The sequence below is a fragment of the Protopterus annectens genome, chromosome 16.part0, assembly GCF_019279795.1.
Source record: "Protopterus annectens isolate FY-2018-M chromosome 16.part0, PAN1.0, whole genome shotgun sequence".
Classification (NCBI taxonomy): domain Eukaryota; kingdom Metazoa; phylum Chordata; order Ceratodontiformes; family Protopteridae; genus Protopterus; species Protopterus annectens.
In genome coordinates this window covers 383,730,974-383,754,309 of record NC_056750.1, presented here as the reverse complement: position 1 = coordinate 383,754,309, position 23,336 = coordinate 383,730,974, and the positions used below count along the sequence as shown (strand labels likewise).

The 23,336-nt window shown below is 37.4% G+C and overlaps 1 protein-coding gene across 1 annotated transcript in view; it reads right to left on the bottom strand.

The window, feature by feature from the left end:
• C5 (complement C5) overlaps positions 1-23,336 on the bottom strand; it is a 1,726,304-nt gene that overhangs the window by 544,117 nt on the left and 1,158,851 nt on the right. Inside the window, exon 28 of the mRNA XM_044057986.1 lies at positions 1,838-2,009. Coding sequence (XP_043913921.1) covers positions 1,838-2,009 — 172 coding nt within the window. The remainder of the gene's footprint in view (positions 1-1,837; positions 2,010-23,336) is intronic.

Genomic DNA, 23,336 nt, shown 5'->3' with positions numbered 1-23,336 from the left:
AGACTAATCTAAAACAGATTCACTCCTCTTTGGTTCAAAGCCTAAAACATCCTATTTGTGTTATCTGAAAAGAGGTTTGGTGTTGTAAATGAGGAATTTGTATGACCATTTGGGCTGGTAAATTCAAGCTGACATGGTTACTAGACAAAACAATATAAATAATTATTTTTTAGTTGCTGTTACACCAAGTAAGGAGTTCACTGTAGCATGACTCCCAGTTTTTTTTTTTGTTTACATTTCAGACTTGCTGTTGGATCTGAGAGTCAGCAGCTCAGTGCTGTTGACCCTGATATGAATACACTGTCTGATACAAAACACTGTCAGAGTCTCTTAGAAACCCGTGCTCATTAAGAGTTAACGTTATATTTCAAAAATTAGTTTATAAGCTCAAACAATGGCAGCCTTACAAAATTAAAATATGTTTTATGGAATGTTGTTCTTCCTGTGGATGTGAGTAGACATCTCAGATGAAACAGATGAAAAATGGTGTCTATGACAGTGTTGTCTGCCAGAGCTAATAGTAGCCCTTTCAGTATAGATGATGTGTGGATGGCAGTTTGATGGTTCTTGACAGTTATATGGTGAAAAGTATATATATTTTGCCTGTTCTATTTTTTTTATTGAAATTTATACTGTATTATTGGCATGATGTTTTTGTACAATTTATCAGTCAGTTAGGAGCATTAACAGAAAAGGTTTTCTAAATATGTGTAAATTTGTTTCACTATGATTTTTATATCAAGCTTTTTTTTTTTGCATCATTCCAGCAATTTAAACTGTTACCTGAATTTGTATGCATTGGCACAACACTTTTAATGAAGATATCTATTATCTGTTATCTAATGCACACTTTAAGCAGAAGGAAATCTTTATTCGGCATTGTATAGGTATTGTGTATCTAAAACAGAGTATGACTTAATAAGATATTTTAATTATTTATGTACGAAGCAATTAAGTATTATTTTCATCAGTTCTTGCAGAACAAGATATCAGCACTGAAGTTATTTGCATTTTACAAGTTTTTCCTTAGTCTTATAACATGAAATACTGCTGTGAGAGAGATGAAGCCCCTGCATTTTTGGTGGATTTAATTAATGACCAGTGCCCTTTATTTTCAGAGAAATTAATGTAATTCATATTTGTATATTACAAATCTTACTTTTATAGTTTCAGACTTGTTGGATTTTATTCCTATGAAACTATTTATATAAAGAGTATGTCTGAGTTAACATAATTTATGGCATGCAGATAATTAATTGTAATACAAAAATAAACACCTTTATGATACACTAAAGATATTAAAAGCTGATATCAATGATTAAATCGGGATGCTTTGACATACTGAGACAATCAGCTGGTGGACTAGTGATATTCCACATTTCTTATCATGTTCTTGCCATCCTACGTTCTCTCTTGTTCAGTCTTTTTCTTCTTTTTAGTGTAACTCACTTTCTGCATTTCCTTAACGTACATGTCTTTAGCTGTGCATTTCATTCTGCTGTAATGTGTCTGGGGTTTGTAGCTATATGAATACATCATTCAGTGCATTTAAGTGGTTATTTTTGATATATGCTCAGTTTCCTAAAATGATTAGTCTGGAAAAGGAATCCTTGAAAACTTGATGGATCTGATCCCTCAAAAGGTACGATAAATTGATACAAAATAATAAATTAAGTTATAAAGAAACAGAGAACAAAACTGTGCCCAAAGAAATGAATATGTAAATGCTGTTTTACAATTCAGAACATTTTTGTACAAAGTATGGTGCAGGTATATCAAATAAGATGTGTTTAGAAGCAAAAATGTGGTTATGCCAGGGTAGACAATATGTATTTACCTTTAACAAAAGCTTCCCTTTTAAGTGATGCAAAAAGCATGTTTGCACTGGAACTTCTTGAATCACTGAGTGATAAAGCATAGGCAGTTATTGCCAAAACAAATGTGCTATCTGCATCCTTTTGGTTTCTGAAAAGATAATCTTCAGCCTTGTTTATCGCATCACTAATTCCCTAGAAAAAAGAAAGAGTGTTGGTAAATATGCAAATCATCTGAAACAATGCATAACAGAGGTGAAAAAATGTGTTTTGGTACTCAAGGCAAATAAAAATTACTGGCTCTAAACCTTGAGGGGAAAAGGTTCATAGATGTTCTGGAGTTATGGAATATAGAGATAATTTAAATTATCATCAACATATTGTGCATTTCTATTTTATATGGAATATATAAAGAGAGTTAAATCCTTATTCACAATGACAGCTCCAGACATCTACCTTCTACAACAAGTCTTAGAAAATTAATACTTTCAGAATGGGACTAATCTTTATTCATATCGACATGCACATATATGTACACATACATAAGTAGAGAGGTGTGTGTGTGTGTGTGTGTGTATATATATATATATATATATATATATATATATATATATATATATATATATATATATACATACACACATACATATATAGAAAAGATATCAAATGGATAACATAAAAATATGAGAAATATTTCCTTGTGTTCATTCTGACCATGTCAGCTCAATCTGCATGCAGGCAATATTCCTGTTATTTCATGGACCCAATTACACATTCCATTCAAACAATATCTTCTAAGCAGAAGTGCAAGAATACTGAATTTCTAGAAAAGTATAAAATATGTGATTATTCACAGAATTTCATCTTTGATAATGATTCATGTAGAACAACTTCTGTATTGTTACTGCTATACTACCTACTTTTTTCTTATTTAAAAATGGGGTAATATTTTTGGCATTGCTTGCCCATTTGCAAAACAAGTGAAGGGTAAAAATATATAAAATATTACTCATTTTCTGTATAGTGCTGTACTGAATAACATCCATTTTTACAGAACTATCATGTTATTCACCACTGTTTGCAAGGTATATAAAAATTATACTGTGCTTGCTTATTTAGATCATTTACAGAAATGGTAAAGGTTACATTAGCAGAGGAGTGTGTGTGTGTGTGTGTGTGTGTGTGTGTGTGTGTGTGTGTGTGTGTGTGTGTGTGTGTGTGTGTGTGTGTGTGTGTGTGTGTGTGTTCCACTTGCTGTATCCATTGCTAGCAATGTCCACTTAGGACCTGTCTCCACATCACTGATAAAAAAAAAAAATTCTACTTAAACTGAAACCTTGCTCCACTGCAGTTGACAACCTTCTCCCTCCCCAAATACCTAAAGATAGCTGCAAATGTCATAGAATACCCAATCTCTACCCTTATCAACAGTTCAATAGCTGAATCCATTGTATACTCACTATGGGAAAAACTCCTATATTATCTTCGTAATGGAGCCAGCTCTGCAGATATTCCTAATTTTTGGCCTTTTGCAGTATTATCACTTCTCTAAAAAATTCTTCAAAGATGTATTCATTAAGCAAAACTCTTCCACTATCTTCTACAAGAATGATTTTTAACATCCAACCAACATGGCTTCCACCCAACACATAGTACAACTACTGCCCTTCTGTCATCCACTGACAGTCAAACTTGTTTCCTCCCTTTTCTTTGATGTGTTAAAGGCTTTGATACAGCTTCTCACCCTAAACTCATGCATAAACTGTCTAAACTTAGACTATCCAGTCCTTTATTAATGTGGTTCAAAAGATATTTAACTCACAGGTTCTAGTCTGTAAAATGGTAGAATGCACTTTGTCTGCCCCACACACATACTTGCAAGTCTTCCCAGGTGTACCCAAAGGATCTATTATTGGTTTCCTCCTCTTTAATATCTCTGTCAGTGATCTTTACCCCTCTATAGGTCCTGCCTCTCTTACACTACATGCTGATGATCTCACACTAATATGTGTATCTAATAACCTAACTTAACTCCTCCATATCACACAAAAAGTTTTTTTTTCTCAGTTGAGAATAGGTCCATAATGCCAAGCTGCTAGTCAACCCTAATAAAAAAAAACAGTAATTGCTATTTTCCCCAAATCACACACACCTGATAAAATGAATTTCAAAATCATTTCTGTAAATAAAACTGAAATTGAAGTAATATCCCATACAAAACTTATTGGAGTGATCATAGATGATAACCTTAACTTTGACCTGCATGTTTAAAATAACATAAAAAATACTCAACAAAAATTTGGAATGCACTCATAAAAACTACATTAGCAACACCACCAAAACAACTCTTGCCAGTACCTAACGTCTCCCATGTCTCTTATATGATGCACCTATAATAACCAACTTTCATGCTGCAGTTAAAAGTAAGCTGGAGGGATGTTATAATAAGGCAAAATGTGCCACCAATAAACAATACTACAGCTACCGCTGTATTGCCCCTAAGGTTTTGAATCGGCTTGAACTGACAGACTCCTTAGCATTGCATACAGCTTATCTCCACAAACAACATTATTCACAAAGCCAATGACTGTCCTGTCCTATACTCCATCTCTACCACCCTAGTAGAATACTTAGTAGAATACTTCAAGCTAATGAGCAAGATCTCCTCAGTCTATTTAAACCCCACAAATCCTCTAGCCAAATGGAATTCTGTCCCTCTACAAATTGGATCTACCTTTATCCTCTGCAACTTCAACTACTAAAACTAGAAGACTACCTAAATAAGACTTGGCTCTTCTCCTGTGCAATCCCAGGCAGAACTAGTAACCCTGGCATACTTTTTATAATTCTTTTTCCTCTAAACTGATTCTGTTTCTTAGAAATAGGACAAATATAACTAGGCCTAGGCTATATTATATAGTCATCTCTGTTCCAAAGTGTGTACTCAGTGTGATTATCATCTCTGTTGTGAATATTTTAACTACTAATAATGTTCTTTTTCCACTTGTATCTCTCCAAATATTTTCACTATGTATAGATAGGTTCACACTGAATGAAATGACGCTGACATTTTTTCTTAGTTAATATGTTTTTCTTCTGTATAAGCTTTTCTAATCATTTTAATTAACTGTAACCATATTATGTCAATGTGTAGTGTTTCTCCCCAGGCCTCCACTGAAAACAGGACATTTTCCCAGCAAATAAATGTAAAATAAAATAAATTATATCGGTGCACCTCACCTGCTAAATAGTGAAATGCTTGAGAAATTCATCAGAAGAACACTCTGTTGAGTGCCGGACATGTTGAAAGGAGGATGACTTGATTATGGTAATGAGCAGGAATGGATGTTTTTCTGCTAATATTGCATTACATCCTTTTGTGCCTGCAAGACTGAAACTGAAGGTAGGAATGTTCTGCGTGCTTGTAGATTAGGGTTAGAATAAGGACTACACAAGGGGTGTCTGTGACATGCGTCTGAGTGTCTTGCATAGTGGTAGTGTCACAGAAAGTTTTTTTCAAAAGAAAGATCTAGAAATGAGGACAGTCATGGGGTTTGAGTTACCATACATTAGTAAGGTGATGGGGGAGAACCACACATCAGTTACTAGGAATGAGTTACCAGTAAAATAACAAAACCCCTGATTTTTGAAACCCTGAATCTTCCATACTTGACTTTCACCCCAGTAGGAATGAATGGGCCTATTGATCATGAGAGGGTTCTTGGCTGGCAAGCAATGGGAAAAACAAAGAATATAAACATAATAAAATGCCCTTTTACTGACTTTAAAATTCAGCATAACTATTCTTGTTACGACATTAAGATAATGTTGCTTTGGATTGGTGGATCAATAGAACATTTAATGTCCTCACCTTTTAGGTTGCGCATTGACTTAATTATTGATACTACCAATCAAGACTTGACTTTGATCCCTGCAAACCTTGGAACACATGCTTCTGAGGTATGGTGGAAAAGCAGGATTTTTTATAATTTCAACTTATATAATCAATAACAAAGAAATGCCATTGAAAATTCAAAAATGAAAATAATGCAAAATGTTTTAGTTTCTTTCCAGATTATGTGTGTGTAAGAATAAGTAAAGCTAAATTATTATTTATTATTCAGTATATAAGCTATTTTAATGAGAGTATCTGAGTTACTTTTACTGGAGGTAAAGATTTTTCTTTGGTATATAAAATACTGTACATTGGTAGAGTAAAAATGTGTATTTTTCAGTTAACAAAATAATGCAGAGTCATCCTCATCTTTTTGTACCATCCTATTAGCCTAGCTGCCCTTGTGGGCCTTTTTGTGTTCAAAATAACCTATCCCATTTGGTTATAGATCAGCCTTTCTCATCCCATGGTTGAAAATTATATACATTACCCCTAATGATGATAAGGGATCATACCATAGATAATTTAAGGGGACCTAGGCAAGGGACCTAGGCAAGGGATGAAGCATTTAGGAGTTGCTTCTGTCCTTTAGTAGTGCATAACAGTCCTCGGTTAAATTTTTGTTTTCCAATCCATAGATCTAAGTTACACTTGAATATGTAGAGGGATGAACGTTGCTTTATGTAGATGTTGAGTCTGTTCCATAGCAGCGGTATCCTGTGTGAAATATATCTCTGTCCTAACTATTTATCAAATCATCGAAAAAGAAAAAAAGGAAATCATTATCTTGATAGTAATATAATTTCTCAGAAATTATTTAAATATGATCAACACAGCAGAATTGTCATATTCAAAAACAGCTTATAAAATGAAACAATGCCATTATACTGCAGACACCATTATAGGCAGGATTCATAAACATGGTACTCTCTGTGTAGGAGTAGAATCAGAAAGAAGGCCTATGAAAAAAGAAATGTAGTTCATAAGCAACTTTGCAGTAGGGTTACAGCACAGGCACATTGTCACACAGCATAATGAGATTCATGTGATCCATATGTAAATAACAAGAGCATGCATAATGCCACCTCCACAGTTTGGAGGCAGACATATCCGGCACCAGTGTTTTCACTTGAGACTTTAGTTCAATTCAGACAATAAAGGATATTAATAGGACAGAAGCCATGTCCTCCACCTTCAATAGTATAGACACAAATGCTGCAATGCAAGATTAGTAGAAAAACAGATATGCATGTACAGACAGGCAGAAACACAACAGTAAAACACCACAGAAAAACACTTGAGTGTTGAACCTTGTGTTGTTTATGTGTAACTACAGTACTACTTAGGCAATGACCAAAGAGTGGGTATGGATATGTTGAGGATTTACCGACAATTGGCACTGGCTTGATCACAAGGGTGAAGCCCTTTCCTTTACTGTTAATTTTAGTCTAAAAAATAACATATTTGTTGTACATTATAGGTCTATAATTAGCTTCCCTGCCTGCTTTGACTTCATTGGCAATGTGAGAGTAATGAACAGGTTAAAATGGATTTCAGTGGATTTTATTCTGAAAATGTAAAATACATATTCTGCATTTCAGTTTGAAAAGTCCACTTGGCAAAAACATATACCTTGGCATTCATTGTTATTAGGAGTCAGAAGTAAAATATTTTATATTTTATAAACTATGCAGCTTGTGATTATCTACAAGCAGGTCAAGATAAACTCTTGCATGCAGCTGTGTCTTGACAACAGGATGTGCAAGATAAGAGCAAGGCCGAGGAGTTATCCTTCAGGAACAGAATGTTTGAAATATGGAAAATAAACTGTCAGCAGACAAGCTTAAAAAAAGACTTATTATTCTGGCAAATTCTCTAAACTGCTGATGCAGGCAAGAAAGACACTATAAATTTTTCTTTTGTATGGGAGACTTTGATTTTCCTATCCTTACAGATTTGATGCTGTAAGCTGAAGTATGGTTTTGTTATTTGTGTATATCTTTCATTGTTAAACTAGATGTCTACTTCTTATGCAGAGTAAATGAATGTCATAACAGCATAACCGATCTCGATGTTTTCATTGAGTAAAGGTACAGACTACCTGAATAGTGTAGTGCAACTTTAAATTTTGCAGTGGCAAGACCAAACCAGTCAGAACAACCAGGGAGAGGTGACCTGCAGAGGTGCCTCTCACAATGCGACATTCCTGCACAGACTTTTTTTTGGAGTTGACTCTTATTTCTTAAAACTTTGTCCATTGACTGGAGGACAAACACTGCAGAGCAGTACAGGGCAGTATGGTAATTCTTCTTCAGACAGTTGATGAGATACGGAGAGCAGGTCATACTGTCAGACTTTGCTTCACCAGCATCTAGTGAAAGACAGCAGAAAATCCTCCCACAACTGATCTTCGTGTCAAGACTGGCCACCTTGTCCTGAACATTTGTGGAAATATTTTCTTCTGTTTTTCTTTTAACAATGAATGCAATTCATGAAAATGCCAAGAAGTACACTTAAGTATTTTACTGTTGATGTATCTGATGTGTGGAATTATTTAAATACATAGTATAATCAGCATGTTAGCACCTGTAAGTCTTTTCTACATAAGGCAGAAGTGTCACAGAATGCACAGAAATGTGTTATTTAAATGTTGCTTTTTGCATGCCTTGTCATAAATGTATTGTACGTATTGTACAAAACCTGGAACACAACCAGGATAAAGTAATGCTTGAAGCACAGACAATGGTTCCTGTTTCTATATATCTTGTTGCAAAAGATTTATTAGAGGGTGATGTAGATGTCAAAGTTTGTACTTTACAGTCTGATTTGCAAGTAGATGTCAAAGTTTGTACTTTACAGTCTGGTTTGCAGGAGTTTAAACATTGGATTGCTAAAGTTAGCAACAAGCAAGATCTTGACCTCATGGGTCACTTTCAGACTTACTGTGATAAATGAAATGTGTCTGGTAAAATACATCCTGACACTGCTAAATGTAAAAAGGAATTTTCTCAGTTTTTGAAAGTCTCACAGACTGAAATTAAAACCTTTACACAAACTGTTATTGAGCAAGGCAGTAAAGCTATTTGTATAATAGAAGGATTAATAAATAAAACTGTCCGTTTGCAAAAATAATATGACAAGCAATCGGCTGACACACAGCATGATGTAACTGTTGCAATGGAGGAGACTAACAAATTACGAGCTCAATTAGAGACACAGGAATCTGAGGCTGCTAGAGCAGCAAATTTAGCTAATCAAGATCTTTTAAGATTACAAGCCTTGTTAGAAAAATATCAATATGAAGCACTAGAAACTGCTATTACCAGTCCTGTCATAGCCTCAGCTAGTTTTTCTGCTGAAGTTTAGAAACCCTCCCTAAGTGGAATGAACAGAAGGGTATTTTTAATAACATGATTACATTTGAAGCTTAGGTTCTTAAAACTGTAGGCACTGTATGCAATGATACACTTGAGCGTTGTTTCTGGAATTTTATTCCTCAGCATTTCATAGCTTATATACAGCAAATGTGGCATAAAACCACTGCACATTACAAAACAGATAAGAACAGAGATGAGGTTCATGGTGAAATGACAAAAAGATTTAATAAACATCTAAGACACAGTCAGAGTGAGTTCAAAAAGTTCAGACAACATATGCAAACACTTTTTCAGAAGTGTATACGAGCTTTAAAGTCAGCAAAACAGAAAGTCAGCAAAACAGAATACTGACAACTATAATCTGGTTAGTAAAGAGTTAAAGCAACAGCAGTTAACTACGCTGATAACAAATAATTTACGAAGTACTATTCTACCTTTCGAAAATGGTTAAGGGTACGCAGCACAAACTTTCATTCAGTTACAGCAAGGCACTTAAATAGTAATAACAAAATAGTTCTAGGGCATAAAAATCAAATGAGAGTAGTTCAACGCAGTAAAGACATGACATCACAAGACTGACATGCATGTATTTTCTTTTCACCTAAAGTGCAGCAAAGGCACACAAAAGCAAATGTAAATCATGTAAATATATTTGTTTTAAGCATGTGTTAGTTAAGTCATTATTTCTCTTGTTTGTTACAATATTTTGTAATTGTATAATAGCATAAAAATAGCAAAGATTCCAGCTAAAACAGTATTCAAAAGCAATATTATGCATAGTTAAGCAAGTTAATGTTTATTACAACTGCATTCTAGTATCAAGTTGCAAGTATATTGCCAGGCCAAATGGCTTACGTTTTTCTAACAGAAATCATGTTTGGTAATTGTAATAAGATGTCATACTTGTGCATACATGCCATTAATAATCTGTTTGCAAGTAAATACTACACCAAGTACAGTCAGTACATGGGCTAAGGTATAATCAAATTAAAAAGCAAATGTGTAAGACCAAAGTGTCACAGTTTAGGTAACAGTCAAAGGGCAAACATACATTCAATTCACGCAGTATAAAGCAAATAAACAATACTGCAATAAAATGATGTATACTACAGGAGGAAGAGTATGCTTTCAATTTTACACTAACTGTGTCTGAAACAAAAGAACATCATTTAGCTAAAGTGATACAGGTCCTTCAAACACTGCAGGAAGCAGGGTTTAAGGTTAAAAGTGAAAAGGTACAATTCATGTCATGACATGCTTTCTAGACAGATAGAATTACCCTTTCTGGAGTGAGGACCAAAAAAATACAGCTTTTTGTTAGTTAAAGGCAGCATTGGCCAAGGCTACAGAGCTAGTAGCTCCAAGTTTAACATGTCCCTTTGTGTTACAGGCAGCAGTTGGTCCTAACACACTCTCTGCTGTGCTTTTACAGCAGTGACCTCAGGGCTCTGATGCTAAAATGGAAAAGACTTTACACCCCATTACAGTTTTCAGTACAAAGATGATACATGTTGAGAGGGGATATCACCAATGCATTCAGCAACTTTTGGCCATTTGCTGAGGTTTAAAACAAACTGAATACTTAACAGCTTTTTCCAAAGACCTTATAGTACAGACACCACATTATGCCATACAGGCTTTGGTAAATGAGACTCAGTTAAAGAAACTGATTGATGACATCAGTCAAGCAGTGTTTGCAAAATGGTTGGCATTATTTAGTGTCAAGCAAGTTACAATAAAGGCAGAACATAAGTATTACTTATCTAACTTCATGAAATATGAAGAACATTTTTTGCAGACAGTGTATACATAGTTAATTCTCTGCGGCCACATGTCTACATGGGCAAGGAGAGGGTTTGTTGATAATATGTGCAAACCACTCAAGTATGCTTCTGTGTTACAGACTATTTGAAATTTGGTTCTTAATCAGTCCCTTGTGGGTTGCTGTAGTATCTTAAAGGTAAAAGCTCATCAAAAAGCTACAAATGAAATTTTTCAGTTAAATAACTGTGCTGATCAAATGGCAAAAAAAAGCATCCAAGGAAGAAATACAATTGTATTCTACAGACCACCTTTCTGGTGTACCAGATAAAACCACTGAAGTACATGCCATACAGACATTTTCAGCTCAAAATTTGCAGCATGATTTGCTGCAGAAACTAAGTCTGGACTGCACAAAGTCTTACAAAAATGTACTCTTGTAGAAAAAAGTCCAGGGCAATATTATGCAAAATGTTTTGAAGATAGTTGTAGTCTTCCTTATATACCATACCAACAGGCATGACAGTTAGTAAAATTTAATCATCAAGTATTGGGACATTTAGGTACACAAACGTTATGGTCCATTGTAAAGAACAAGTACTGGCATCCACAGCTAAAGAAAATCTGTGATTTAGTGCATGCTGAATGCTTAATATGTTTGCAGGTTAATGCTGAATTGAAAAAGCCACAGTTACTAAGGGTAACTCCAGCAGATGGACCTTGGTATGCCATCCAAATTGACTTTGCAAGTCGATTACCCCAGCTAAAGGTGGGTACAGGTATCTTCTAGTGGTGTTTTCTCAAAATGGGTAGAAGCAATTCCTACCAAAACAATGACGGCTAAGGCTACAGCAGATAGTTGATTCCTCCCAACAACACAAAAGTGCAAATAAATTTTACTAATACCACAGTCATTACAAGCAGCATACATTGGGCATATGTTCTATCAATATTAACAGGTAAACCTACCTCTGTTCATACAGACTACTTGGTTAAAATCCCTTCTACCTGTAAAAAAGTAGGTAGACAGTATCAAAAAGTTGTGGTACATATTAACATCACATTTACAGATACAGGCAGGTGCCGCTATAAAAGGGCATGGTACGATACTTTGCTGAGAGGTTTGGGTACCGAAATGGGGGCTCAACGCAGCTGATATTGAAATTCTCACTAATCATTTAAAAGTAGTGGGGAAAGATATATCTCAGATTGTACATTTACAAGCATCTTGGTATCCAGAGATATGAAAAACACATTTGCACAATATAAATTATCAGCAGCAATTTTTAGACAATTATGATGCTATGCAGCTACATCAGTTGAAATTTGATGGTAATATCACAATGTTTGTAAATTGGACAAAATGCACTATGCAATCTTTGTATGTGGAAATTCAAAAAAATAATATACAAATTGAACTGATGTTACAAAATGAAAATGTTTGGTGCCAATTGTTTAACAAATGAATACCTGATTTAGATTGGATTAACTATTTACTGAAGTAACATATTGTACTCCACAGTATTGTATAGGGCAATTCTCACATTATAATGTTACTGATACCACTGTTATGCGTCAATGTACAGTATTACCTATGATATGTCTCGTACCATAAGGTTATGAGTATTGGCTGCCACAATTTAAAAGTAATCATATAGATATGAGGGGGGGAAAAACACACAAAATTGAGTATTGTACACAGACTCAAAATGGATTAATTTGTGGACAGCATTTGCCTGTCTATGAATCATGCTTATTGCAGCATTCTGTTAATTTATGCAAATGGACCATTATGCCTTCTTCTTTTCAAATCTTTATAGAAGCTGCTCCTCAGCATATTTGTCTGGTTACAGATCAAGATGTAGGTCATAATATAAAATTACCTTTTGTAGGATGTTTATCACATATTGGTTTCCTTAAATGGAATAATCAGAGGTATGTGTTTACTGAAACCATAGAAGTAAATACTCTCAAAAATTGGAATTATGACTTAATACAGCTTTCCAATATATCTGTATCTCTGGATAATTTAAAAAAACATAATGCACAATACTAAGATTCTCAGAGAGTACTTGGAAAAAATAAATAAAAGTATTCTGTATTATGAAGCATTAAGCATCATTGCAAAAGATAAATTACTTAGCTTGGCTGAAAAAAAAAAACAAAAAAGATACTGCTCACAATTGGTGGGATATCTTTACTGGTTGGTCAAAATCAGGAAAATGCCTGTTAAGTTGGTTGATACATCCTGTAGTAATAATGTCAGGCATTATAGTCATATTAACTATCTGAAATTGCTATCCAAGTTGCTATTTGTGGAAAATGTATAGAATCCAACTAAATTGTGATGGTTAACCTAGGTAAATTGGAAAAGGTTTCAATGTGTACAACTGAAGCTGAAAATGGACAGTCATTTTTCACTTTTTAATTAAAGAGGGAATTGTGAGAATAACTAACTGGTTAAAAATGGATTTCAGTGGATTTTGTTCTGAACATGTAAAATAAATATTCTGCATTTCAGTTTGTAGAATGCACTTGGCAAAACATATACCTTGGCATTCATTGCTATTAGGAGTCAGAAGTAAAATATTTTATCTTTTATAAACTATGCAGTTTTTGATTATCTACAAGCAGGTCAAGATAAACTCTTGTATGCAGCTGTCTCTCAACAACAGGACGTGCAAGATAAGAGCAAGGCCAAGGAGTTATCCTTCAGGAACAGAATGTTTGACATATGGAAAACAAACTGTCAGCAGCCCAGCTTCAAAAGGAAGACTTAATATTCTGGCAAATTCTCTAAACTGCTGATGCAGGCAAGAAAGACACTATAAAAATTGGGACTTTTTCTTTTGTATGGGAGACTTTGATTTTCCTATCCTTACAGATGTGATGCTGTAAGCTGAAGTACGGTTTTGTTAATTGTGTATATTGTTTATTGTTAAACTAGATGTCTACTTCTTATGCAGAGTAAATGAGTGTCATAACAGCATAACCAATCTCGATGTTTTCATTGAGTAAAGGTACAGACTACCTGAATAGTGTAGTGCAACTTTAAATTTTACAGGCAATACAATCCAAAATATCCATTTAATAATCACTCTATATAAGCATCCCTTTTAATTCTTTTAAACATTGTTCCAATTGTTACTACAGTCAGTCTTGAAATTTGGATCATTTGACCCTTTATAATGTTTCACTTCATGTAACCTGGGTGAATACTGGATTCTGTGGACCCCCACAACCAAATGGTTAGCATCTACTGAAGGGGCCGCCTCTGCAGTGGTAGCTCCTGTCCAATGGAGGAATCAAAGGGCTAACATTAAATTTTTAAACCAAAGGGATTTAGACCCTTTCTGATTTCTATTAAAGAATCTTTGATGGTTCTCAGATCTATTTCCAATGACAGATTGTGCCTTCCTGTTAGTGCTTCATTAGTATTTCCTTCACTGTAAGTCCAGAGAGGGTGGACTCATCAAAACAGCTTTGATGAATGATACCTTGAAGTTTATCTGCAAGGTCACTTAAGCAGCACCTGGAGTTGTGCCTGAAAGTAATTCCCATACCTGATTCTCTCACTGCTCCATCAGCTGCATTATGTAGTAGATGCATGGAGGGGTCCGTGATTTTCAACAGTGTACTCAGAGATGTCTCTTACAGTTTCCTCTACTCCAACATAGTTGACCATTCAAAGTATCCATAACTTATTCTGCTAGGTCCTTTTGGAAGTGATTCATTTGAATTAAATGATGAATGCTCTTAGAGCAAAGATGCCCAAAGAGTATGTTTAGTTTCTTGTCCTGTCTATTGTGCTAGACATCTTGTTAGGGGTTGGACATCAGAAGACTCACCTATGCATTCATTCTTTGTGACTGATGCAACAATCATAGAACTGTAAAAGCAGGACATTTTGACATGTACTGCCTATCTTTAGGTGACTGTAGGACTTGATTTTCTGGTTTGCAAGGTATTGCTTTGGTTTTGTCCTGATCCTGACATGCCCTTGTAGTCACAAGGACATTAATGGTCTGCTGGAGAGGCCACCCAAGACATAGAAGGCATCCTGAGAAGGCATACCTGTTGGTTAAGACCCCCTCTGTCTCATCAGTTCAAGAGCTTCACTTACTATGGTATCTTCCAAAGAGGATTATGGGGAGCCATTTTTCTTTCTTATTCAAGTCAATGTCTGATGTTAGAGACTCCGAATGAGAGTCCACATGCTTCCTTTTACACATCCTGTCTATGTGACTCTCTGATTGTGACTGGTCAGAGTCCCCTGGGAATTCTATATGAACCTACTGCAGTTCTTTCAGGTTTTCCACTCTGCTTTATTCTACAAAGCCATGATGAACTGACTGAAAAGGCTTTCGTAGCAGCCTCCCAATCTGCTTCAGTAGTACTGCAAAAGGAGAGCACCAGTTTGAGAACTGCAACAGAGTATGGTCTGGAGAACAGAATATGTGATGTGAAGTTGTACTATCTTGCCTTCATTCATTATTGATGGGTTCGGAACCAATCCTCTGTTCTGACTCGAATGTTTTTACAAGCTCGGGGTCTTCAACTAGCTCATGGCTTATTCCCTATTCCATGATCCTCTACTGCCTTCTCCATATCTCGTTTGCCACTGAAACAGATTGGGTGATTCTTCTAGCTCCAGCTAAGTGGAATACGTTTTTTCTTGCTTAATTCACCTTTTTAGGTCTAACATTTAAAATTTATAGTCTTTACATTGGTGTGTTGTATGTTTGCTTAGAGTAGTTTTTGGTTTAATATTTAGCAAAATTTAAATATCTTTTGGGCCGTGTTGCATTTGAGGCCTACTTTCTCCCTATCCTGTTTTATGGCAAGTAGTTTTACTTGAATTGTCGAAATTAAATTTTAGGTTTGCTGTTTAAAGAAGCAAAATTAGATTGATTTTTGCCTTCCTGTCAGTTAGCCAATTTTTTCTCTTCCGTGTATGTTGCGACGACTTTGTCGGATCCATTTTATATATATATATATATATATATATATATATATATATATATATATATATATATAGTTATCTTATTTACATTACAGTGTGCTGTTTGGTGCCTATTAAAAGCTTGCCTTTCTGTTAGAGCATTACAGTGTGCTGTTAGAGGGCTCCTTTCTTCTTTCTTCTGTGTGAGTTGTGATAGTTTATAAAAAGAAAAAAAAACTTTGTTAATATTTAGATATATATGTCTGAAGTTCTGATTGTGGTGTGCTGTTTTTTCTTCAGTACTTATTTCTTCACACTTTACATAACTATATCTATCTCATTTAAGTTAGAGAGCTGCAGGGATTGTATTACTTGTTTGGACTGTGTTGTTACCGTACTGTAAACTGTTAGAATGTCTAAGCAAGGAAAAGAGTCGAAGCCTTCGGGTTTTAAAAAGTACCCAAAGTGTGGAGAAACTATGTCAATTACTGATGGTGTGTACTGCCTGGGGGCAGTTCATTTACATGAGTCTTGTGCCATATGCCACTCCTTTAGCTCAAGGGTACTCCAGGAGAGAAAGAATAAATTAATACTAAAATGATTGCTAAAATCTTCTTTTACAGAAGCCCTAGAACAGGGTCAAAGTCCACATGAAAAGTCTAAGTCACCTGCATCAGACTAGACAAAATATTTCAAAAAATCATCATCTTCTACTTCATAAGGGTTGGAGCCATTAAAAAAAGGCACCTAGAATGTCGCTAACAGTTTCTAAACCTATTGGTTCCAAGGAACCATCTACCTTGGCTCCACTGGTATCAGAGCCATTGGTTTTGCAAGTAAGGAGTTGGTCCCCTGCCTTGGAGCTGGTATCTCCTATACTAAGGTCTCCATTATTGCAAGTTACAGCATCTCCGGCTCCCTCATCTAGATCCTCCAGAAGCCTTTCAGATTTTGATGTGGATCGTGTGGTGCAAAGACTGTTGAGGACACCGGCACTGGCTAGACTTTTGTCAGAATCAACCCAGAGGGCCTTGGAACTGACTGGACCTGTCCCTTCTACTTTTATTCTGAGCAGCAGTTTCAGAGCTGGAATGTGTGGAGCCGATTGTGGTGGAACTGTCTGTGCCAAGACCTGCACCAGGATCTTTGGTTCTGACTGCTCCAACTACCTCAGTGCCGTCCAAGGATCTAGGAGCTGACACTCGCCGGTCAGGTCCGGGGGGAGAGTCAGGCCAAGTTTTTGTTGGATCCGATCTTGCCTCTCGGGGCCTCGGCTCACATGAGATCAGCTCCTACCTCTGCTTCAGAGCCTACCTCTATGGTGCCGGGGGGGACCTTCTGGTTCTTCAGAGCCAGAGGTTTCTTCGGATCATGGGTGGGGGGGCTTTCAAGCCCATGAAGAGCACACTGTCCTCAGAGGCAGCCACACCTTCAGGTCCAGCCATTCCTCCCCATAGGGCACCGGTGTCCATCTAGGAGCAACAGATTCCACACGGGCATAGAGACCCAGATGCCTCAGGATGCCCAAGTGGGCAAACCCTTCTCTTATGAAACCTCTCTGGAATACCCCTCTGAAGAGGTTCCCTGGAAGAGAGCATACAAGAGGGAAGCATTTGGACTCCCCACAGGAGTCAATTACATCAGACACAGACCTTGATGACTCAGAAGGCTCCTCATGGTCACCTTCTGAGGATGTCTCCTTTGCTGACATCCTAGAGATCCTGAGACAGAGAGGTGGCAAAAGCCCATTACTCCTTCTGATAAGGAGTCTGTTTACCTGAAGGTTTTCGGGTCTCGACCTTCCACCACTTGGGTGTCTCCACCTTTCGATGAACTTATGAAACTAGTTTGTCGGAAGGCGTGGGAGTCTCCAGACACAGTGGAGCCCATCCCAAGGAAGCTGAAGACATTCATAACTTCTCCTGAAGATAAAACTTTTTTGACAAAAGGTGCTCCTGTCAGTGGTATGGTGGTGGCAGCAGCCACTAAAAAGGAGTTATCAGAAGGGTCCACTTCTGTTCATCCTCCGAACAAAGACTCATTGCGCACGATGGACAAATATGGAAAGTGCATGTTTTCTTCAGCAACCTTTACTCTCATGTCCCTGAATTACCTAACCCATTTCCTAGATTATGGAGAGATCTCCTTAAAGAGCTTGGAGATATTCTCCAGGATTCAGTAGCTGAGAGGGTAGCAGAAAAGGTATCATCCTAGCTCTCCACCCATAATTCCATAGTGAACTCATCCATGAGGCTAGTTTCTTATACAGCCAATGGAGTGAGTAGGTCAGCGGGTTCAGGAATTGCCCTTAAGAGACATTCCTGAATGCAGTTGTGTAATTTCACAGAACCCTTCAAGTTATCCTTTATTAACACCCCTTTCGATGGCTCATATCTTTTCGTGCCTAAGACAAAAGAGAAACTAACCAGGTGTGAACAGGAAGGAAAAACCTTTTCTGCTGTCAGAGTCCCTGTTTTCACTCCTTCTAGATCCTATCCCAAGGGTCAAAAAAAAAGAGGGGAAAGATGTGGTTTCGGAAATCCCAGGGAGTTTTTCAAGACACGTGGTGAACCTTCCACCAGGGGCAGAGGAAGAGGTAATAATGGAAGTAATGGAAGACGCCGGTCACGTGGCAGAGGGAGTCCGCAAACCAGGATAACTAGGAATCCCTTTTTGGTAAGCCTTTCCAGCACTCCTGAAAGGAGGCCCGCCTGTTCCACTCTGGGGGCTGTTGGGGGACAAAGCATCATATCCAAAGGTTACTCAGTACCCTTTTCATTGCCACCTCCAGAAAGCAGAAGGATCCCAGATGTTCCACCCAATCACAGGGATCAAGCAACCATAGAAGTACAGAACTTGCTAGAAAAAAAGAGTCGTCCAGTCAGTCCTCACAGACCAGGCAGGATCCGGAACTTACTCAAGGTTCTTTTTGGTTCCAAAGAAAACAGGGGGCTGGAGATGGATATTAGATCTCAGCAGACTAAACAAGTCAGTGAGAAAGACAAAGTTCCAGATGGTCACACTGCAGAGTTGATATTTCCCTTTCTGGGAAAAGACAATCGGATGTGCTCTATAGACCTCCAGGATGCATGCTACCACATAGGAATGGACAGACCATCCAAGAGTCATCTGCGCTTTTGGCTGGGAGCCAGTCATTATCAATTTCGGGCTCTGCCCTTTGGCCTCACTACAGCCCCCAGAGTGTTCACCAAATGCATGGCAGTAGTCGCGGCTCATCTGAGATGTTCAGGATTCCAAGTGTTTCCATACCTAGATGACTGGCTCCTAATTGCCACCACCAAGCAGCTACTAATACAAGCAGAGGACACCACCTTACAGCTCTCTGCCCATTTAGTTATTACTATAAACTATGAAAAGTCTGCGTTATTGCCATCTCAACATATCATTTTTATAGGCACAGAATTAAACACAACTACAATGACTTTAAAGCTCACAGTAGAAAGGATACAGTCTGTTTGAACACAAGTGTTGAATCTCCTGTTCAAAACAAAAGTTCAAGCAAGGGAAGTTTTGAAAGTAATGGCTGTAGTGATCAATGTAATTTCTCTTGCTCGTATGCACATGAGAATTCTACAATGGCTTCTTTTCACTCAGTGGTCAATGCAGAAATTTCCAATGTCTCACCATATAATACTGACACGATCTTACAAAGAAGACCTACATTGGTGGCTTCACTCAGACCAAGTGACAATAGGCCGACCTTTTATTCCTCCAGCCCCACTAGCCACTCTGACCATGGATGCTTCCCAGATGGGGAGGGGGCATTATCAGGGAAGAACAGCCCAAGGCACGTGGAAGGATCATGAGGCTCACTTGCATATCAATGTCCTAGAGATGAGAGCAGTGCTTCTAGTGTTACAAGCATTCAAGGACTCTCTACCTTTAGGAACAATTGCAATCCAGACAGACAGTCTGTCAATTGTATGGTACATAAACAAGGAGGAACCAGATCTTACCCCCTATGTTGAGAGACCCTGAGAGTATGGCAGTGGGCAATGTCTGCCCAATGCTTTCTAGTAGCAATGCAGATCCCGGGGAAGTCCAACGTGGTTGCAGACAAACTCAGCAGAGAAATACTGATGTCACACGAGTGATCCCTCAAACAAGAAGCAGCAGAAATAATTTTCCAAAAATGGGGCCAGCCTTGCTGCGATCTCTTTGCCACATCCACAAACATTAAATACAACAATTACTTTGCCCTAATTCTCCCTCCAGAGAAGTCCCCAAGGGATACACTAGTGCACAATTGGCCCCCGCGTCTCCTCTACTCTTTTTCCTTCTTCCATTAATACCCAAGGTTCTTCAGAAAGCCAACAAATTGGGAAGGACCTTAATCCTAATAGCCCCTTACTGGCCTTGTCAAATTTAGTTCCCCTTCTTGTGGCCTCATCTTCAGGAAGAACCTTGGATCCTGGACCGAGTGCAGGATCTTCTGATTCATTCATTGGTAATTCCTCATCCATCCCTTCAAACCTTCACGTTGACAGCATGGCTGCTCCAATTCCAAACATAGCCAGGTTACAAAATCTTTCGTCTGCCACATGACACATTTTGATATCTTCTCATAAGACATCAAGAAGAAGATTATATTTTAGCAAATGGAAAAGATTTGCAGTTTGGGCTCTATTGATCCTTATTCGGCATCTATCCCCTCCATTCTGGAATTCCTGACAAAGCTTTTTAATGAAGGGGTGGCGGCGGCTACTATCAGAGTCCAATTAGAAGCAATTTCAAATTTCCATCTTGGGGATAATGGGCCAAACATTGTCTCACAGACTATCTAAAGCTTTTCATAGGGGCACTAATCTTTTGAGGCCACCTATTAAAGCCCCACTACCACCATGGAACCTAAATTTTGTTCTATTCAGGATAATTCTTCTCCCTATGAACCTGCGTCATCACATGAATTGAAGTTCTTGATGTGGGAAAACTATCTTTTTAGTGGCCATCACTTCAGCTAGAAGGGTATCAGAACTATAGGCGTTATCAGTCAACCCACCCATACCTATTGTTTCACAATGACAGAGTATCTCTGCGTGCAAACCTGTCCTTCCTGCCAAAAGTATGTTCAGAATCCAACCTAAATCAGTCTATAGATCTATCCGTTTTCTTCCCCAAGTATGGCAATAAAGCAGAATATATGCTACACTTACTTGATGTTCATAGACAATTACGTTTCAGTTTAAACAGAACAAAAAGTTTAGAAAATCTGATCAACTGTTTGTGTCATTTTCAGATGCCAAGAAAGGTACATCAGTAGCAAAGACTACTCTGTCCAGATGGCTATCAGATTGCATTTCCTTTACCTATTTTTTCAGTAAATAAACAACTACCAAACAAAATAAAGACTCATTCTACTAGGGCTGTTTCCACTTCTTCTGCGTTTTGTGCTAGGTTGTCAGTAGATATCATCTGTGCAGCAACAACTTGGGCAAGGCCTCATACCTTATCAATCATTACAAAGTAGATTTGACCTCCAGGGACAGGGCCTCCTTTGGGTCCACTGTGCTGAAGAATATACTCCTGTGAGCCACCCAGGAAACATGGCAGTAGGGATGCTGCCCCATGAGTAAAGAATGAAGGCAAAATAGGACAAATTCACATAAAGAAGTTATGTACCTACCATAACATTCCATGTGACTTGTCCTTCTCACCATTCATTCTTATGTCCCACCCTCCAACCCCCAGCCTGTGGCTTCTAGTGGAGCAAGAGTTTTTTTCTGATTGGCAACTCCTTGGCTTTGACCCTATTCAGGTCTTATAGACAGTAGGGAATTCTATAACCGTGTTAGTACACAGGCAAACAAGATCTGGGGAAGGCACTAAAGCTTCATGGGATAGGGAATAAGCCATGAGCTAGTTGAAGACCTCAAGCTTGAAAAATGGCCAAGTCAGAACCGAGGATTGGTTCTGAACCCATCAGTAAAGAATGAATGGCGAGATGGACAACTCACATGGAACGTACATAACTTCTTTATATCTCCCTTTCTGAAAAATGCTGGGTGAAAGACTTGATAGGAGATTTGTCTCATACAATGATTGAATTACTCGGTGGGGGGGAAACCTGTGCATAAAATTCAGAACCAGAGAGGGATTTCACCTCAGTACCTTCTGATTAGATGAAGGTTCAGCTTCTTCAGTTTTGTCTTCTCTGTCCTTCTCTCTCTCTCCTCTTCTCAAGTTCTTCTCAAATTTTTCCCCTATGGATGGGATGAAAGTCTAGGAGATGATGTCAGTTCAATATTAGCTTACTGTGTTTGCCAGCTAATGACTTGGCCCCAAAGTCTTACAAATATACAGTCCATATCCATGTGCTTTGGTCCCAGGTATGCCATACAAAAGTCGTGGGTCTCATCTGGTGGAAATTTTGTGGCTATATTTAGAACACTTTTTGCATGTTTTGTGCATGACTGGAATAGAAGAAAATTACCCTTGTAATTCGCAACTCTCACAACTAGCAAAAGCTGTATAACTGTTATAATTTATATACATATATATATATATATATATATATATATATATATATATATATGTGTGTGTGTGTACATTTATATATATATAATATATAATATATATATATATATATACACACACACACATACACATATATATATATATATATATATATATATATATATATATATATATATATCCATATCAGATCCACGAAACCATACTTCCCCAACGACCAAATCACCAAGGCTACATCCCCGACAACGGTAAGTCTAAGTATTATGGAATGTATTCACGTTTCCGCAATACAAGTAAATAACAAAAAGTAGCATGTGTATAGCAGGAGCGCAAGACCCCCTGCACCCCCCACACCACCCTACTTAAGTATACCATCTCTGAGATTGCAACACATTGCAGAAATGGGAATACATCCCGTCCCGCACTACTCACCATTGTTGGTGATCTCCTCCAATGGCGATGTGGTCTCGGTGATCTGGTCGTCGGGGAAGTGCGGTTTCGTCCATCTGACAGGTACCCATATATATATATATATATATATATATATATATATATATATATATATATATTTTTTTTTTTTTTTTTTTTTTTTAACTAGGATGACTGATAGATGCTAGCCCACTAGTCTAAATGTTGTGAAAAGTCAAGACAAAGGTAATAACTAATGTATAAGAGAATAATATTTATCAAATATACTTAAGAAAAGATAATATTGGCAATTTTGAACAGGAGTGTGGATAAAGCATTTGTAGTCCCAAGACTGTCCATTCATGATGGAGGAAAATGAAATCTCAGGATAGAAAGGGCACAGGGGAAGTATGGGAGGAAAATTCTGAAGAAACTCAAAGGTGGGAACACTAGCTGATGGCTGGATTGGATATGACAAGCAGTTCAGTAATCCAGAGTCAGATTAGTCAGATGGATGAAATAGGATCACATGTTTTGTAATCTTTTGTGCTGCAACCAAATGGGGCTGTTTTCATGATCATAGAAAATTCAATTCAGAGACATGTTACCCACAGTGAGGAAAGACTTTATTATTGGCCAGTTTGCAT